The 15000-nt window shown below is 47.4% G+C and overlaps 1 protein-coding gene across 8 annotated transcripts in view; it reads left to right on the top strand.

The window, feature by feature from the left end:
• rap1gap2a (RAP1 GTPase activating protein 2a) overlaps nt 1-15000 on the top strand; it is an 87065-nt gene that overhangs the window by 26312 nt on the left and 45753 nt on the right. For 3 of the 8 annotated variants that reach the window (XM_030337125.1, XM_030337123.1, XM_030337126.1), the window contains exon 1: nt 9443-9681. The exons of 4 other annotated variants lie outside the window; for them this stretch is intronic. In XM_030337125.1, coding sequence (XP_030192985.1) covers nt 9530-9681 — 152 coding nt within the window. In that variant the 5' untranslated portion in view covers nt 9443-9529. Of the gene's footprint in view, nt 1-9441; nt 9682-15000 lie in introns of those variants that run through there. One more of the 8 variants, XM_030337127.1, reaches the window with a different exon arrangement.

The raw sequence follows: 15000 nt of genomic DNA, 5'->3' as shown, positions 1-15000 counted from the left end.
TGATTTGGAATGTGGTCCCATATGTCGTCATAAAGGATCTAAGCTCCTCCCCTTTCTCTTCCTTGCCCGCCCAGAGAATTTGGCCCGCCAATGAGACACGACCGTGCGAGCGCCACGTGTGTGTGTGTGTGTGTGTGATTACACACACCGTAACGCAAGTGTTTGCTGTCGGTTCTTTGACGTCTCTTGTATTTCCAAAACAAGACTGTAGTGGGGTTTATCTCAGCCATGGTTGAGAAGGAATTGGGGGAGGGGAACTTTGGCTTTGACTCCCTGAAGTACATGAACTGCGACATGCCGCCGGTTGCCGCGAGGCACCACCGGCGCGACGCACCTTCGCCCGACAGCGGGCAGCCGGCAGCGGGCAGCCGGCAGCGGGCAGCGAGCGGTTCAGTCTACTTCAGATTGATGTGGAAGTGGAAGAACCAGAGACGTCGGAGCACCCGACAAAGTCGTTTGTGATTCATAATATCGTCTGGAGGCAAACACAGCTTTTGGCCGTGATAATATGTATTATATGATATAGATATCTATGTATTATATGATATTATTTAGATATAGAGCTCCAGGACTGTAACGCAAGTGTTGTACACTTCCTTGTTATTTGGATAACCGTTCTGCTTTTGGTGTTATGGCGCATAAAACGTCGGACTCTCGTCTCTGGTATTTCTACAACGAGACTCGTAGTGGAGGTTATCTCAGCCAAGGTTGAGAATGAATTGGGGGAGAGGAACTTTGGTTTTGACTCCCTCAAGAACATGAACCGCGACATGGAGGAGAAAGGGATTGTTGGCGGCGAATGTCTAGCGCTTGAGCTCCGCTTCCTGCTGCCGAGGGACCGCTGCCGAGGGACCACCGCCTCGGCGCTGCAGGAGGCGGAGGTGCCTGTGCGCTGCCCAGCAACAATCCCTTTCTCCTCCATGTCGTGGTTCAGTCTACTTCACATTGATGTGGACGTGGAAGAACGAGGAACGTCGGAGAACACAAGGCGGTCGTTTGAGATTCATAATATCGTCTCACACAGCTTTTGCCGGTGTTAATATATATTATATGATATAGATATTTATGTATAATACGATATTATGTAGATAATAAGTTAGTGGCCCACTAATACCTATATTAAAGCATCCATAAAATAGCATGTCATGGGACCTTTAATAGAAGTGGAATTACTTCTAATCAACAAACACATCGTGTCAGGGTTTCATTAAGCAATGACTTCATAATATGCTTATCTGCTTGGCAACAGTGCTTGAAGCTTTATTTTGTAGTTCTAAAGACGCACAACAGTGTGTGTGTGTGTGTGTGTGTGTGTGTGTGTGTGTGTGTGTGTGTGTGTGTGTGTGTGTGCGTGTGTGCGTGTGCGCGTGTGTGTGTGTGTGTGTGCGCCCACAATGGTGGCTGCAGCAGAAATCGACTGGCTAAGGCTTCTGAATATTCTTGGCATTATTCAGTTGTTTTTCAGCGTTAATTCTAACAGGACACAGTGTAGGCCAGCCAGCAAAAAACAAATTCAATTGTCCCCCCCCCCCCCTCATTGATTCCAGTGTGCAGTTTTCGACATGGCTATTTTATTAAATGTTAAACGTATGGAATTGTTCCAGTGTGCTTTAATGATTTCAGTTTTCGCAGTACTTAGAGGCTACAGAGAGATTTCGTTTCACACGATCCCTTTAGTCAGTATACTTGTTCATATTAAGACGACTCATCTCCCCATGGACTTACCAACCTAGACTAACCAGTCTATTCACCCATTCCATACCCATTACATTGTTGATATCCCCAATCCTCACACATGATTTGTGTGTCCGGGTGTGCCATTTCGGTGATTTGTTGCCGGTGAAAGTTAATGATAAGCTCTACAGCAAGTCAGGGCAAGTTTGATTGATGGCAGGAGTTGGAATTATATGAGAGTAATTGAGGCTGTGTTGAACTGTATCTCCGGCAATCGGTTATTCAAAGATCAGCACACCGTACCACTTTGTTACCTTTCACAATGTGAGTTTAATGAAGCAGTTATTCTACAGTCACTCAAAGAACCTGGGTGGAGTAGCAGTCTGCTGTGTACATTAAACAACGCTCAGTGGACTGTATCCTGTTTAGAGTGCCCAGGCAGGTAAATGCAATGCTCACTGACTTTGTAAAGAAATCCCCACTGCGCAGTTGATAAGTGCATGTTTTTGTGTGTATGTGCTGTGTGCCCGCTTGGTTATGTGTGTGTGTGTGTGGATGTTTGCATAAGGCCAATTTCATTAATAGTGCGTTCAATCACCTTTATGGTCCCAAAAGGTTTTTTAAGGGACTACAGTAAATCCAGAGTAGAGTTGGGAACACTCACACTCACACACTATGCCCTACTCCCCAAAGGAAAATACTTACCAAAACATCCCTATAAGGTAAAAGACCGAAAAGAGGAGTCTCTTTTTAAGTTGAGGCTTCAGTAAAATTGGCCCGGGCTGTTTTAATATATGCAACTTGGAGGAGCAGCCGTAGGAAGGCCTTCCAACAACACGAGAATAGCAATATCTATTACTAATACAATGTCAGGAATAGCACAGCATCACAGCAAGGCCAAAGTAGTGATTTGGGTTACAGGGTTTCAGGTCAGCAGATCAAGTTATAAAACATTTCTCCAACTGTAAGCAGCCTGTGGCCACCCATTCGGTTGGCTTTACTGAAACATGCATTCCCATTTCAGAGAGATTTCTGGTGAAAATGGGTTGGGTGTATGTGTGTATGTGTGTGTGTGTGTGTGTGTGTGTGGGGGGGGGGGAACGAGATAGTAGCACTGAAAAAACAAAGTTGACACAGAAAGTTGACCTGCAGCTGATAATTTTAGAAAAGTACATTAAGAAACAATGGTAAAGTAGGAACTTCAAACAAGCCTGGTGCAAGAAAAGCAAGGGTCTTGTGGTCTGCAGTCTGTCTTCCTTCGTTAGCGATGGGGTTTTAATGCACGACATGCCATGGCATGCTATGGCATTTCTCATTGGTGGTAGGTTAAATTTAGCCGTTTGAGATAGCTGCCACTACTAGGGGTCACTACTGTGACACAAGCACACACAGACACATGCTGCATTCACCCAACCCACCCCCCCCCCCAACACACACACACACACACACACACACACACACACACACACACACACACACACACACACACACACACACACACACACACACACACACACACACACAATACACAGACACACACAAACACCCACACACACATCTAGCCTTTCCTAAATGTGTGTGTGTGTGTGTGTGTGTGTGTGTGTGTGTGTGTGTGTGTGTGTGTGTGTGTGTGTGTGTGTGTGTGTGTGTGTGTGTGTGTGTGAGAGCGTGTGTGTGTGTCTGTATGTGCGTGTGTGTGTGTCTGTGTGTGCGTGTGTCTCTGTGAGTGCATGCCCTGCCCTTTCCAGACCTGTGACAACATTTTCACTGTGTGTGTCTTGCAGCTATTTTAAACTGGTCAGTTTGGCTTGGCAAAGGTCTGACTGAGCACCAAAGGCTACAGTCACCGTGTCTCTGTGTGTGTGTGTGTGTGTGTGTGTGTGTGTGTGTGTGTGTGTGTGTGTGTGTGTGTGTGTGTGTGTGTGTGTGTGTGTGTGTGTGTGTGTGTGTGTGTGTGTTTGTGTGTGTATCTGTGTACCTGCGCACGCATGTGTGTGTGTTCAAAATTCCCTAGAAGTCATTATGTTCTTCTGACAGGTTACGGCTGATGTGTGAGATGTTGGGCACAAGAAAGAGATAGAACAAAGGAGAGAGTAAGTGAGAGAGAGAGAGAGAGAGAGAGAGAGAGAGAGAGAGAGAGAGAGAGAGAGAGAGAGAGAGAGAGAGAGAGAGAGAGAGAGAGAGAGAGAGAGAGAGAGAGAGAGAGAGAGAGAGAGAGAGAGAGAGAGAGAGAGAGAGAGAGAGAGAGAGAGAGCAGAGAGCGATGGCAGAGGAGGTGGCAAAGGGACCCCAGAGAAGTGAGAGACTTGGAATGACAGTTGGAAGTGGCTCATTTTAAAAAGTGGAATCCCTTACAGATGGCTGATTACCACTGGGCCCATCAGCAGTGGAAAAAAGCTCTGCTCCTAAATTGGTCTGAAAAAAAGACCAACGGTCCTTTTAAAGAAGAATGGGGAGAAAAGGCTTGTGAGATAATAGAGGAGATTCGTCCACACGGTCTCTCCACAGCGCTATTAAATCATTAAACCGTCAACTTCACACACAACTACATTAAAATGGCTGTTTTGGTTTAAATTAAATGTTAAATGACAATTCATACAAAGCCCCCCAATCTACACCATGCATTAGTGACATTGTGATGGCCTCATATGTATTATCATATTATATACTCTACAATATATATCGATATGTAAATAGTTTCATATTTTTTATGCTCAGCTTTTGTATTGTATGTATGTGACATGCATGTTTCCACCGCTTTTAGGTTTAACGATCTGATAAATGGATGTAGGGAAGGGAATACATTTCCCCTTTCCCTAATAAATGCAGAGATCTAACATAAAAAAATACAGAATGTTGAGGGGGGTAGGGGGTATGGGCATTACACAGTATACAGGCGTGTAATGGCTGCATTAATGCATGCGGTCCGTGGCAGATGTATGCACTTAATGGTGAACAGGTGAACAGCCTCCGCTCTACATACGTTGACCCGAAGACAAACGGTGGGAGATGACATTCATTTATCTTCCCCACAGCCCACGTCATTTGATTTACATCACAATGTCACGTCTCAGAGTCAGTCGTATTGCTGGCAGCTGAGCGGTCTGGGCTGGTAGCAGCAGCCCACACAGCGAGGCGGGGACCGGCTCCATGCGGTCGCACGCGCCCTCGTCTCATAGCCGCCCAGCCCTCCTCGGACTTTCCCAAATCGATTTGATTCCGATAAGCAAGGTTGCGATTCAATTTACGATGATTCGATATCGACTCGGTGAGGGATGTTTCCGTTATTGGACCAATTCTCAGATAATCAGTGCTTTGAATTGTAAAAGGACATTTATCTTCCACAAAAACGTTTGAGTCCCAACTGTGGTCCTTTGCTAGACGTCATTCCCTCTCTTCTTCTACCCACTGTCCTGTCTCTCTCCTCACTGTCCTGTCTCTCTCTTCACTGTCCTGTCTCTCTTCTCTGTCCTGTCTCTCCTCACTGTCATGTCTCTTTCTTCATTGTCCTGTCTCTCTATTCAGTGTCCTCTCTCTCTTCACTGTCCTTTCTCTCTTCACTGTCCTGTCTCTCTCTTCACTGTCCTTTCTCTCTTCTCACTGTCCTGTCTCTCTCTTTACTGTCCTGTCTCTCTCTTCACTATCCTTTCTCTCTTCTCACTGTCCTGTCTCTCTCCTCACTGTCCTGTCTCTCTCCTCACTATCCTGTCTCTCTCTTCACTGTCCTGTTACTCTTCACTGTCCTGTCTCTCTCTTCACTGTCATGTTACTCTTCACTGTCCTGATTCTCTCCTCACTGTCCTGTCTCTCTCTTCTCTGTCCTGTTACTCTTCACTGTCCTGTCTCTCTCTTCACTGTCATGTTACTCTTCACTGTCCTGATTCTCTCCTCACTGTCCTGTCTCTCTCTTCTCTGTCCTGTTACTCTTCACTGTCCTGTCTCTCTTCACTGTCCTGTTTCTCTCCTCACTGTCCTGTCTCTCTTTACTATCCTGTCTCCCTCCTCACTGTCCTGTCTCTTTTCAGTGGCCTGTATCTCTTCACTGTCTTGTTTCTCTCCTCACTGTCCTGTCTCTTTTCAGTGGCCTGTATCTCTTCACTGTCTGGTCTCTCTTCACTGTCCTGTCTCTCTCTTCACTGTCCTGTCTCTCCTTACTGTCCTGTCTCTCTGCACTGTCTGTCTCTATTCAATGTCCTGGCCATTGAATGACAGAGCCAATGAAGATCAATTAGAATGGGAAAACCCTTTTTATTGTTCCCAGCCCTATTGGCCACACATGCACAGGCTGGACAGGGCACTGCATAGTGCTCCGTGGCCTTTCAGATAAGCTCATCAATCAGTGAAATTACATAGAGAGATGAGGGATGAGGCTATGAATGTGTGTATATGGAGGGCTCGAGGGGGGAGGGGGCGAGGTTGTTAGGGGGGTATGTTCTCTGCCCTCCAGACCTGTTGCTGGAAGTGTTTCCATAGGGCCTTGTGTATACATGTCCCAAAGTGGAGGGCGTGTATGCGTGCGTGTGTGCGTGTGTGTGCGTGTGCGTGTGCGTGTGCGTGTGCGTGTGTGTGTGTGTGTGTGTGTGTGTGTGTGTGTGTGTGTCTGTGCACGCTTTTGTACCCTATAATAGAAGGGACTGCAGAGGAGGTGGCATGTAGCTGGTAGTCTGACAACTGTTTGTTTTAGGAGACGCTGGAGGAGCTGTGAAGTGACAGGAACGACTGGCCGGCACAGGACACTCCGGCATGTGTGTGTGTGTGTGTGGGTGTGTGTGTCTCTGTGTGTGTGTGTGTGTGTGTGTGTGTGTGTGTGTGTGTGTGTGGGTGTGTGTGTCTCTGTGTGTGTGTGTGTGTGTGTGCCTCTAGGTCTGTAAGCATTCCGGAGAGCTAGATAGATAGATAGATAGATAGATAGATAGATAGATAGATAGATTGATAGATTGATAGATTGATAGATAGATAGATAGATAGATAGATAGATAGATAGATAGATAGATAGATAGATAGATAGATAGATGGATAGATGGATAGATGGATAGATAGATAGATTGATTGATTGATGGATAGATTCATAGATGGATAGATGGATAGTTGTGAATTAAAATCCTTTGCACACAATAATTACCATATTTAAAAAGTCTGAGAATTGTGACTTGGTTGGTCTATTACATGAGAGCTCCTCAGCCTGGATGTATTGTTGATTCTCTGTGCATTTATCACACAGGAACTGCACTTGGTCACATAACTGTGTTTTTGTTCATTAGCGGATGGATCGGCACGCGCGTGTGTGTTTTTGAGTGAAACTGAAGGGATACAGGTGTCTGGTGGCCCCTTGATGACGCAGGCACGTAACCCCAGTGATAAGTGGCTGCGTGCGTGTGTGTGTTGGTTTGTGTGTAATGTCTGTGTGTGTGTGCGTGCTCATGTGTGTTTGCGCACTCATGTGTGTGTGTGTGTGTGTGTGTGGGTCCTGCCATGTGGGACTCCTCCAGTTTTTCTCTAACCGCGGTTGTTTGTCACAGACCCGCAGTCATTAGACCGCCTTCCCACACAGAGAAATAGGTGGGGGTGGGGGGGGAAGGAAATCCTCATGTGGTTTGGGGAGAACCTGTTACATGGCTCCGTTCAACAAGTCAGCTGCTACACTTCAGCTCACATCATTGCCGGTGGAGACGGCAGAGCTTGAAACAGAAGAAACAAACAACATCTTATTCTTCCCATGTTGTCAAACAGCACACAACCTTCATGGGTCTGTGAAGCACTGCATCTGGCAGCTGCCTTGTTACCATGGCATGAGCAAAACACGCACACACGCACACGCGCACACACACACACACACACGCACACACACACTACCGAGGAACGCAGCAGCAGCAGCAGTAATTTATGCACAGAGAGAAACAGTGACTGCTCGGTTAATTGTCGTCTTTGTTGTCTGTTTCCCCTGGTTTGGTCTGTTCCCCTGAACAATTACCGGAGCCCAGCGTCTCCGCTCCGCTCTACAATGATCCGTTTTGGTTAATTGACCTCAGTTGAAGACGTTGGTGAGCAGAAGCACCGGAGATGATGCACACTTTAGGGCCTCGGCTGGTTGCTGGAGTCCTCATGATTGTTCCTCTTTCCCCCTTCGTTTCTGTGGCTTCAAACCTCCTCTTGAAGCCTGAATCACCCCCCCCCAACTCACCACACATCAAATTGAACATGCGGCGATGCGTCACACCTGACACTAATAAGAGAGCGATAAAGCTCTTTAGTGAAATGAGTGGCAGGGCGGTGTCTTTGTTAATGATTGTGATTATTCCCCATGAAGACAGAGCACTAGCAAAAAAAATCCCATGAAGGTAAACAATGTTGATGGATAGATGGCTGCAGGGAGGAAGCGCTGGATGGATAGATAGCTAGCCATGCCCATTATTGATTTCTCTGCATCTCCCATTTCTTTCATGTGTTCAATCAGAAGTCATTCAGCCAGTCACTTCATGCCACAGCCAGCAGAGGAACAGGTGGCCGAGTGGAGACGGCCCACACTTAATACGCTTTTGGACGGCCCGCTCCTAACCTCTCTGGCCGCTCTGCATGATTTGTAATTAAAAGCTCACATTCACCCAATCACGTTCACACACTGACTGAGGTGTCAACCATGAAGCTTGTGTGGCTAGAGATGGATGAAAAGAGAAACGATGACAGAAAACCCATAGAGATGATGCAGGATGTGCGTATGGCGTATGTGTGTGTGTGTGTGTGTGTGTGTGTGTGTGTGTGTGTGTGTGTGTGTGTGTGTGTGTGTGTGTGTTTGAGCTATGCTTGTTCATTATTAGTGGGTGTGTCAATAAACGGAAATCAGTAATTCATGCATAGATGGAACAAGGTCAGGGAGAGTAAATTAAAATTAATAACAAGGCAGAAACAAGGATACAAAGAGAGAGAGAGAGAAAGAGATAGAGCAAGATAGAGAGGGACAGAGAGAAAAAGCGAGAGACAGTGCAAGAGAATGAGTGTGCTTCACTGTGGAGAGGTGAGGAGGCAAGGGAAATGGGAGAAGGGGTGGGGTGGGGGAGGCGAAATGGGCAGTCCCTGGACTCAATCCTGCCCTATCAGAGAGAAGTGGGCGGGGTTTAGCAGTCAGGGAAGGAGGGTGCAGACAGGCAAGAGACACAGAGAGAGATAGAGAGAGCCGGAGCGTGTGTGACAGAGGGAGAGAGGGAGAGAGGGAGAGAGAGAGGTGTAGATAGGTAGAGGTAGTCAGACAGAGAGATGCAGTGTCACAGTCTGCATCGGTGCATTGTTTGTAGAGCTGCTCCTCAAGGACCATGTTGTGCTATGGAGCTACATCGCAAGGATTCCCAGTGCTGTGAGTGGGGGCACACAGATACAACTTAACCTTGAATCGGCCGCAGGAGCAAAGCGTTCCCTGTCCGGAGCAGAGGATCAGTGAATTGTTGTGGCATTGAAGGGTGGAAAAACACAAGCCGGAACGGGATCCCAGCTACACCGTCCAGGTTTCTAGGAGTGGAACACCTTTATGCTGCCGGGTTCGGGGGAACTTTGGTTCATTAGGTGCCTAGTGCCGACCTGCAGCTGGGCTCAGAACGGAGAGAGCCGCCGCACATCTGGTCCCGTTCCAGGTGTTCCTCGAGAGCAGGTTTTGGGTTGTTGGGACACACCTTTGGAGACAAAACCAAAACAAGACTCTGCAAGAAACTTCTGCACCAACACCAGAACTACCGGCAGCCTCCTCTCAGCGGGGGGGGGGGGGGGGGGGGGGGGGGGGGGTTGGGGGGAGTTTGGGAGCGTAGCCGTCCCCCAGGAGACTGGAGCCTACATAACCTTGGGACCGGTTGTCTCAGAGCCACAAGACATGTCGGAGCCAGCCAGGGAGCGTGTGCACAGCAAGAAGGCTGGTATCCGGGCGGCGGTGATCCTGATCGGACTCCTGCACAAGTCTCGCCGGGCCAAGGAGAGGGAGAGAGAGCGGGACAGGGAGAGGGAGAAGGAGCTGGAGGGCGAACGGTTCGTCCAATTATGTCCAAGTGTGTGTGAGTGTGTGTATGTGTGTGTGTTTTGGGGGGGAGCTGTTTTGGGTCAAGGCAGAGAGGCTGGCTATGCCCATGTCTATGCTGCAGTGTCCGATAAGGGATTTTTAAGAGAACTTTGACTGCTGGAGTGTGTGTGGGTGTTAATCTTGAGTTGGCTGAGTTGCTTAATGACTTGCTGATAGCTAACTCTGTTGTCTTTTTATTATCGGCGGCTCTACATACATTGCCCTTGGGCACCTATTTGGTGTGTGTGTGTGAGAATGTGTGTTTTGGTTTGTGTCTGTTTTGTGTGTGTGTGTGTGTGTGTGTGTGTGTGTGTGTGTGTGTGTGTGTGTGTGTGTGTGTGTGTGTGTGTGGTTGACAAGTCCTGTATATGTGGGTCAGGGGATGTGCAGGGGTAGACGTGTGAGATTGATAGATATGTGTAAGGTCAATTGGTTTGTGTTGAGCGACATGGCAAAAAGAAAGAGCAGAGAGAATAAGGTATAAGATGGCTTCGGTACCTCCAGTATCTGGACACTTAGAATCCTGTTCTGAGAAAGAAATGTAGGAAGAGGTAAGATAAAGCAGAAGAGAATAAGGAAAAGTGCAGAGGTGTGCTTTCACTGTCTACCAACACTGTGCCTCTTTGCTTTTGCTAGCTATTTCCCCGCCATGAGTCTCATCCATAACACACCGAGGCATAATGAGCACGTCTCTGAACATACACGTACGGATTTAGAATGACATAGCACTATGACACACACAGAGCGACGGCTTCCTCTTTGATCAAAGTTTTGCTTCGTCACTCTTGCAGAGGGTAAACTGTCGTCAATCATGAATTTTGTATTTTTAATGGCTGCATGAGGGATAATGCTATCTGGCTCTTTCTGTTCTATGCTCTGAACCAGTACTTTGGTTCCCCTGCTAGGCATGGGAGCTGGCCCCTGTAGCAGAGAGATGCCATGCTTTAGTGCCCACTAGGCCACTGTACACATGGGGGCCGATAGCAGATTAAAGTGCCTTTGTAACGATTACAAGCTTGTGTCACCTAGCCAAACAATCTCACTGTCGCTAAACTCATGTCTCTGAGGCACAACCTGCAATGATAGTCTGGAAACAATTGTAGATCAGAGCCTCACATCAGAAGGATAAAAACAATATATTTTAAGAGTCAACATTGTCAGTCTATATTTGTTGTGAAATAATGTTGGTTCAATTTGACCATGAAGGTTGGGGAGACTAATATTATAATTTATGGCAGGCTTTCATGGCGGGGTACTAAATCCTGTTTTAAGTATGAGGAAGTTACCCCTACTTCACACACCACTGTACATACACTGGTTGACTTCTTTATTTTTATGGTTTGATTTCCATCATGGCACTTCCCTGTAGCAATCACATCTGTTAAATCATTAAATGGCCACATACAAGCTTTGCTGTTCCTTCCTTAAAGGCACTGTTAGCAATGTCGTCGTTTTGGCTAATTTTCTGTCCATTTTTACGGTCGGCACCCCCCTTCCTCCTCCCCACATCACCATAAATGATTCCTGTCTGTTTTACCTGTCAGCTTTCTGTTCTCCAGCTGTTTTCTTTCACTTAGTTCTTTGTACTAACATGTTGTGTAAGTCGTTCCTTGGAGCACGGGGATCGGACTGGTTCCGCCATTGTCAGTCAACAATGCAATACTGCTGCCTGCCCCTGAACGTGCAGAGAGGACCGCCTCTTTGTGGTGTTTTCTCTTGTGATTGGATAAAGTTGGAACAGGATACCAGAAAATGTGTCTTCCGTTTACTGCAAAACGACTGGGATAACTATTTAACTCGACCCATCACCCCACATCAGTGACGGCTGTTGAAAAATAGAGCTATTTAAAAAAATTAAAAATTGCTTACAGTGCCTTTAACCCTTCCATGTGGCCGTGCTGAAGTCGAACCTCGATCCCCTGTTTGATGTGGGGCGGCCTTAGCACTAGCCTACTGCCATCAGGGCAATCGACATGTGCAATGAGACAAAACTCCTGGGAGCTTGGGAACCGGCCACCTGACAGCAGTGTGTAGGGCTGGCAGGACAACCTGAAACCACCATATAATCCCTCCTTCATAGATACGCTCAGCAGGCAGGCAGGCACGTAAACACACACACACACACACACACACACACACACACACACACACACACACACACACACACACACACACACGTGATGTGCATGCGGCTTACACACACGGACACAAACTCATGCACATACACACTTTTTGGACCGCCTGTTTTTGTTCCTTTGAATCGATTAATATGCATGCCCACACGCACTCACTCGCAGACACACAAAGACAGCCCCCTGCACGCACCTCTTGCAAGTGCCTGTTTTTGTTGCTCAAATCAATTAAAAGGCAAGCCCACTCCGCTGGCAGGCGTATGGGGGCTGTGCAGAGTAGTTTGGAGGCTTTGTGAGGAGGCCAGGGCCTGGTCGGCTTGTGGTATTCCTGTGAGCCACAGAGAATAGGTTGTGTCACTGATTAGTCATGTTCTTTGGCGGTCAAGCCCTGTCCCACAATTAATTGGCAGGTATAGCCTGAAGGATGGCGTATCTGTAACATGACATTCAAACCATAACTCGCTGTGTGTGTGTGTGTGTGTGTGTGTGTGTGTGTGTGTGTGTGTGTGTGTGTGTGTGTGTGTGTGTGTGTGTGTGTGTGCAAGTAGCATTTTAATTTCAGACGGTTGAGATTAAAGCTTTCAATGCTTATTCATTCACATACACACACACACCCACACACACACACACACACACATACACGCACCCTGTTACTCTACATATTGCTGTGTCCGTCGATGGGCCTTGGCCACGTCACATCATTACTAAATGCCAGACCAGTCACAAGTTGAGCATGTGTGTAAAACCCCCAGGTTCTGGGTCTGTTGTCATGTATTACAGCTTCTCTCTGTCGCCCTGATTGATGACACGTTCAAGACAACAACAGCTTTTCACCAGGAGTGCCATGCTGTTGTGTTCCACAGCATGACTACCAGATGATTTACTCTACTGTAATCCACTGATTTATTCACTTTGTTTTCATATTATGCCTTCTTATGACGGTAAACCAATATTTTCTGGTTTGTTCTTTGGTTAGCTTTTCTCTGCCATCATGGGTTCGATATCGTCGTCGCCTTACTTGGAGATCTTACTGCGGGGAAATTGAGGGTAGGACTTAGGTGAATGGGTGAATACAAATGTATTCCACAACAGGCATGGCAGCGGAAAATAACATACATAAACACATGCGGAAACACATACATGCATGCACACACACAAGCACACTCTCACACGACACATTGTCCACACATGCACACACAAACCCCCACACACACACATAACACATTATGGGTGTTTGCCCTCTATTAATTTGAACAGCAGGGGGCCGTATGTGTCTGAGCTCATCTCCATCATTTCAGAAACCATTCATCCCAGCTTCAGACGTGTTGTAGAATGCAACACGTATTTTATTTCATAGCTAGTATGCAGTGCACACACCATATGAGATAGCAAGACGACCCGCTGACTCTCGGCTGGGTCGGGAAAAGGCAGGTCTGCACACTGTCTGAAAGCGTCCTTTTGTCCCTGGGCCACCGTTGCCTTTGGTCCAGAGGGATGGATGTATAGCTGTGCCCGGGGCGTCGGGGAACGAGGGAGGCATTATATTATGTCTAGGTGTGTATCTGCTTTCTTCGAAACTCGATACATGCGGTGAGACACTGTGAAACCCGAATGTAACCGATTTAATGACTCGGAAAAACCTAATAACTGCTCTTCAACGGGCGTTGAATGATGATGACATACTTTTATTAATCCTGATAAGGAGATTCAATCTCACTGAGGCAGCTCCCTGCCTCACCGAATGCTGTCCGGGAACCAACTCCAGGGTAGGGCCCGGGAAGCAGCTTCAGGGGTAGGGACCCGGGGACCAGCTTCAGGGGTAGGGACCCGGGGACCAGCTCCAGGGGTAGGGCCCAGGTACCACCCCCAGAGGTAGGGCTCTAGCCTGGGCCTGGGAGTGTTAAGAGTGTCTATTGTTGCGTTGGAGGAAACCGGAGCCCCCGGAGGAGACCCCCGGTGAACACAGGGAGAACACACATACTCCATTCAGAGAGATCCCCCCCCCCTCCCCCTTCTGGCTGTCAGGCAGCAGTGCGGACCACTCGGTCACCCCGGGACTGGATCACCTCTGAGATCTAAACCAATAACTTCTGAACTTCCATATTTCATTTTTGAATTACTGACTTATTTAATCACTTGTTATCACAGACAAAGAGCGTAGCATGCGTGTGTGTGCGTGCATTTGCGTGATTCAAGATGGACTTTCGGACAAAAACAACAACGTCATTTGACGTGTTCAAATGAATGTGTAGTTGTCTTTCCTGTCTACCTTCCCAGAACACTGGGCTGGAACCTGGGTTTGTTTGTTCTCTTGTTCTATACACAGAGCCCTGCCTTCTGGTCTCCCACTGCATCTTACATGCCTCCTCCCTCACCCCAAACCACTTTACACCCACTCTTTGTTTGTATCTCTTTGTATTTCCCACCTCAACATTAATCTCTCTCTTTCTCGCTTTCTCTCTCTCTCTCTCTCTCTCTCTCTCTCTCTCTCTCTCTCTCTCTCTCTCTCTCTCTCTCTCTCTCTCTCTCTCTCTCTCTCTCTCTCTCTCTCTCTCTCTCTCTCTCTCTCTCTCACCTTGAAGCTTAAACTGAACAAAGCGAGTTGGCAGTAACTGTGGTAACACTCCTTTGGCTACGTTAACACGTCAGTCTCACGCATTGCGTGTTGGTCCCAAAGCAGCCGGGGCCACATGGAGGCCAGAGGGCCATTTCCTTGTTTTTCCTAACCCAGCCTTAATGTCTTTCTTTCTCTCTCTCTCTCTCTCTCTCTCTCTCTCTCTCTCTCTCTCTCTCTCTCTCTCTCTCTCTCTCTCTCTCCCTCTCTCACACTCTCCACTGGTAGAGTGGAGTGGAGGACTCCACATTCACCGCCTTGCACGCATGAATAGTGCACACACACACACACACACACACACACACACACACACACACGCACACGCACACACACACAGACATTCACACATCTCACACCACACATACACCTGAACACAGTGTCACACACACACATACACACACTGTGCACATGCACATGTGCACAGATACAAACACACACACAAATTGAATGTGTCAACGCGATGAATATGTGAGATTGCATACTATCTCAAGAGTTTAAATGTTCTGTGTTTGAGTGACGGTGTGTTTCTGATATGTTTGTGT

Source organism: Gadus morhua, chromosome 16, assembly GCF_902167405.1.
Source record: "Gadus morhua chromosome 16, gadMor3.0, whole genome shotgun sequence".
Lineage (NCBI taxonomy): Eukaryota > Metazoa > Chordata > Actinopteri > Gadiformes > Gadidae > Gadus > Gadus morhua.
Note: the sequence above shows the minus strand (reverse complement) of the source record. Positions and strands in the feature narration are given on the sequence as shown.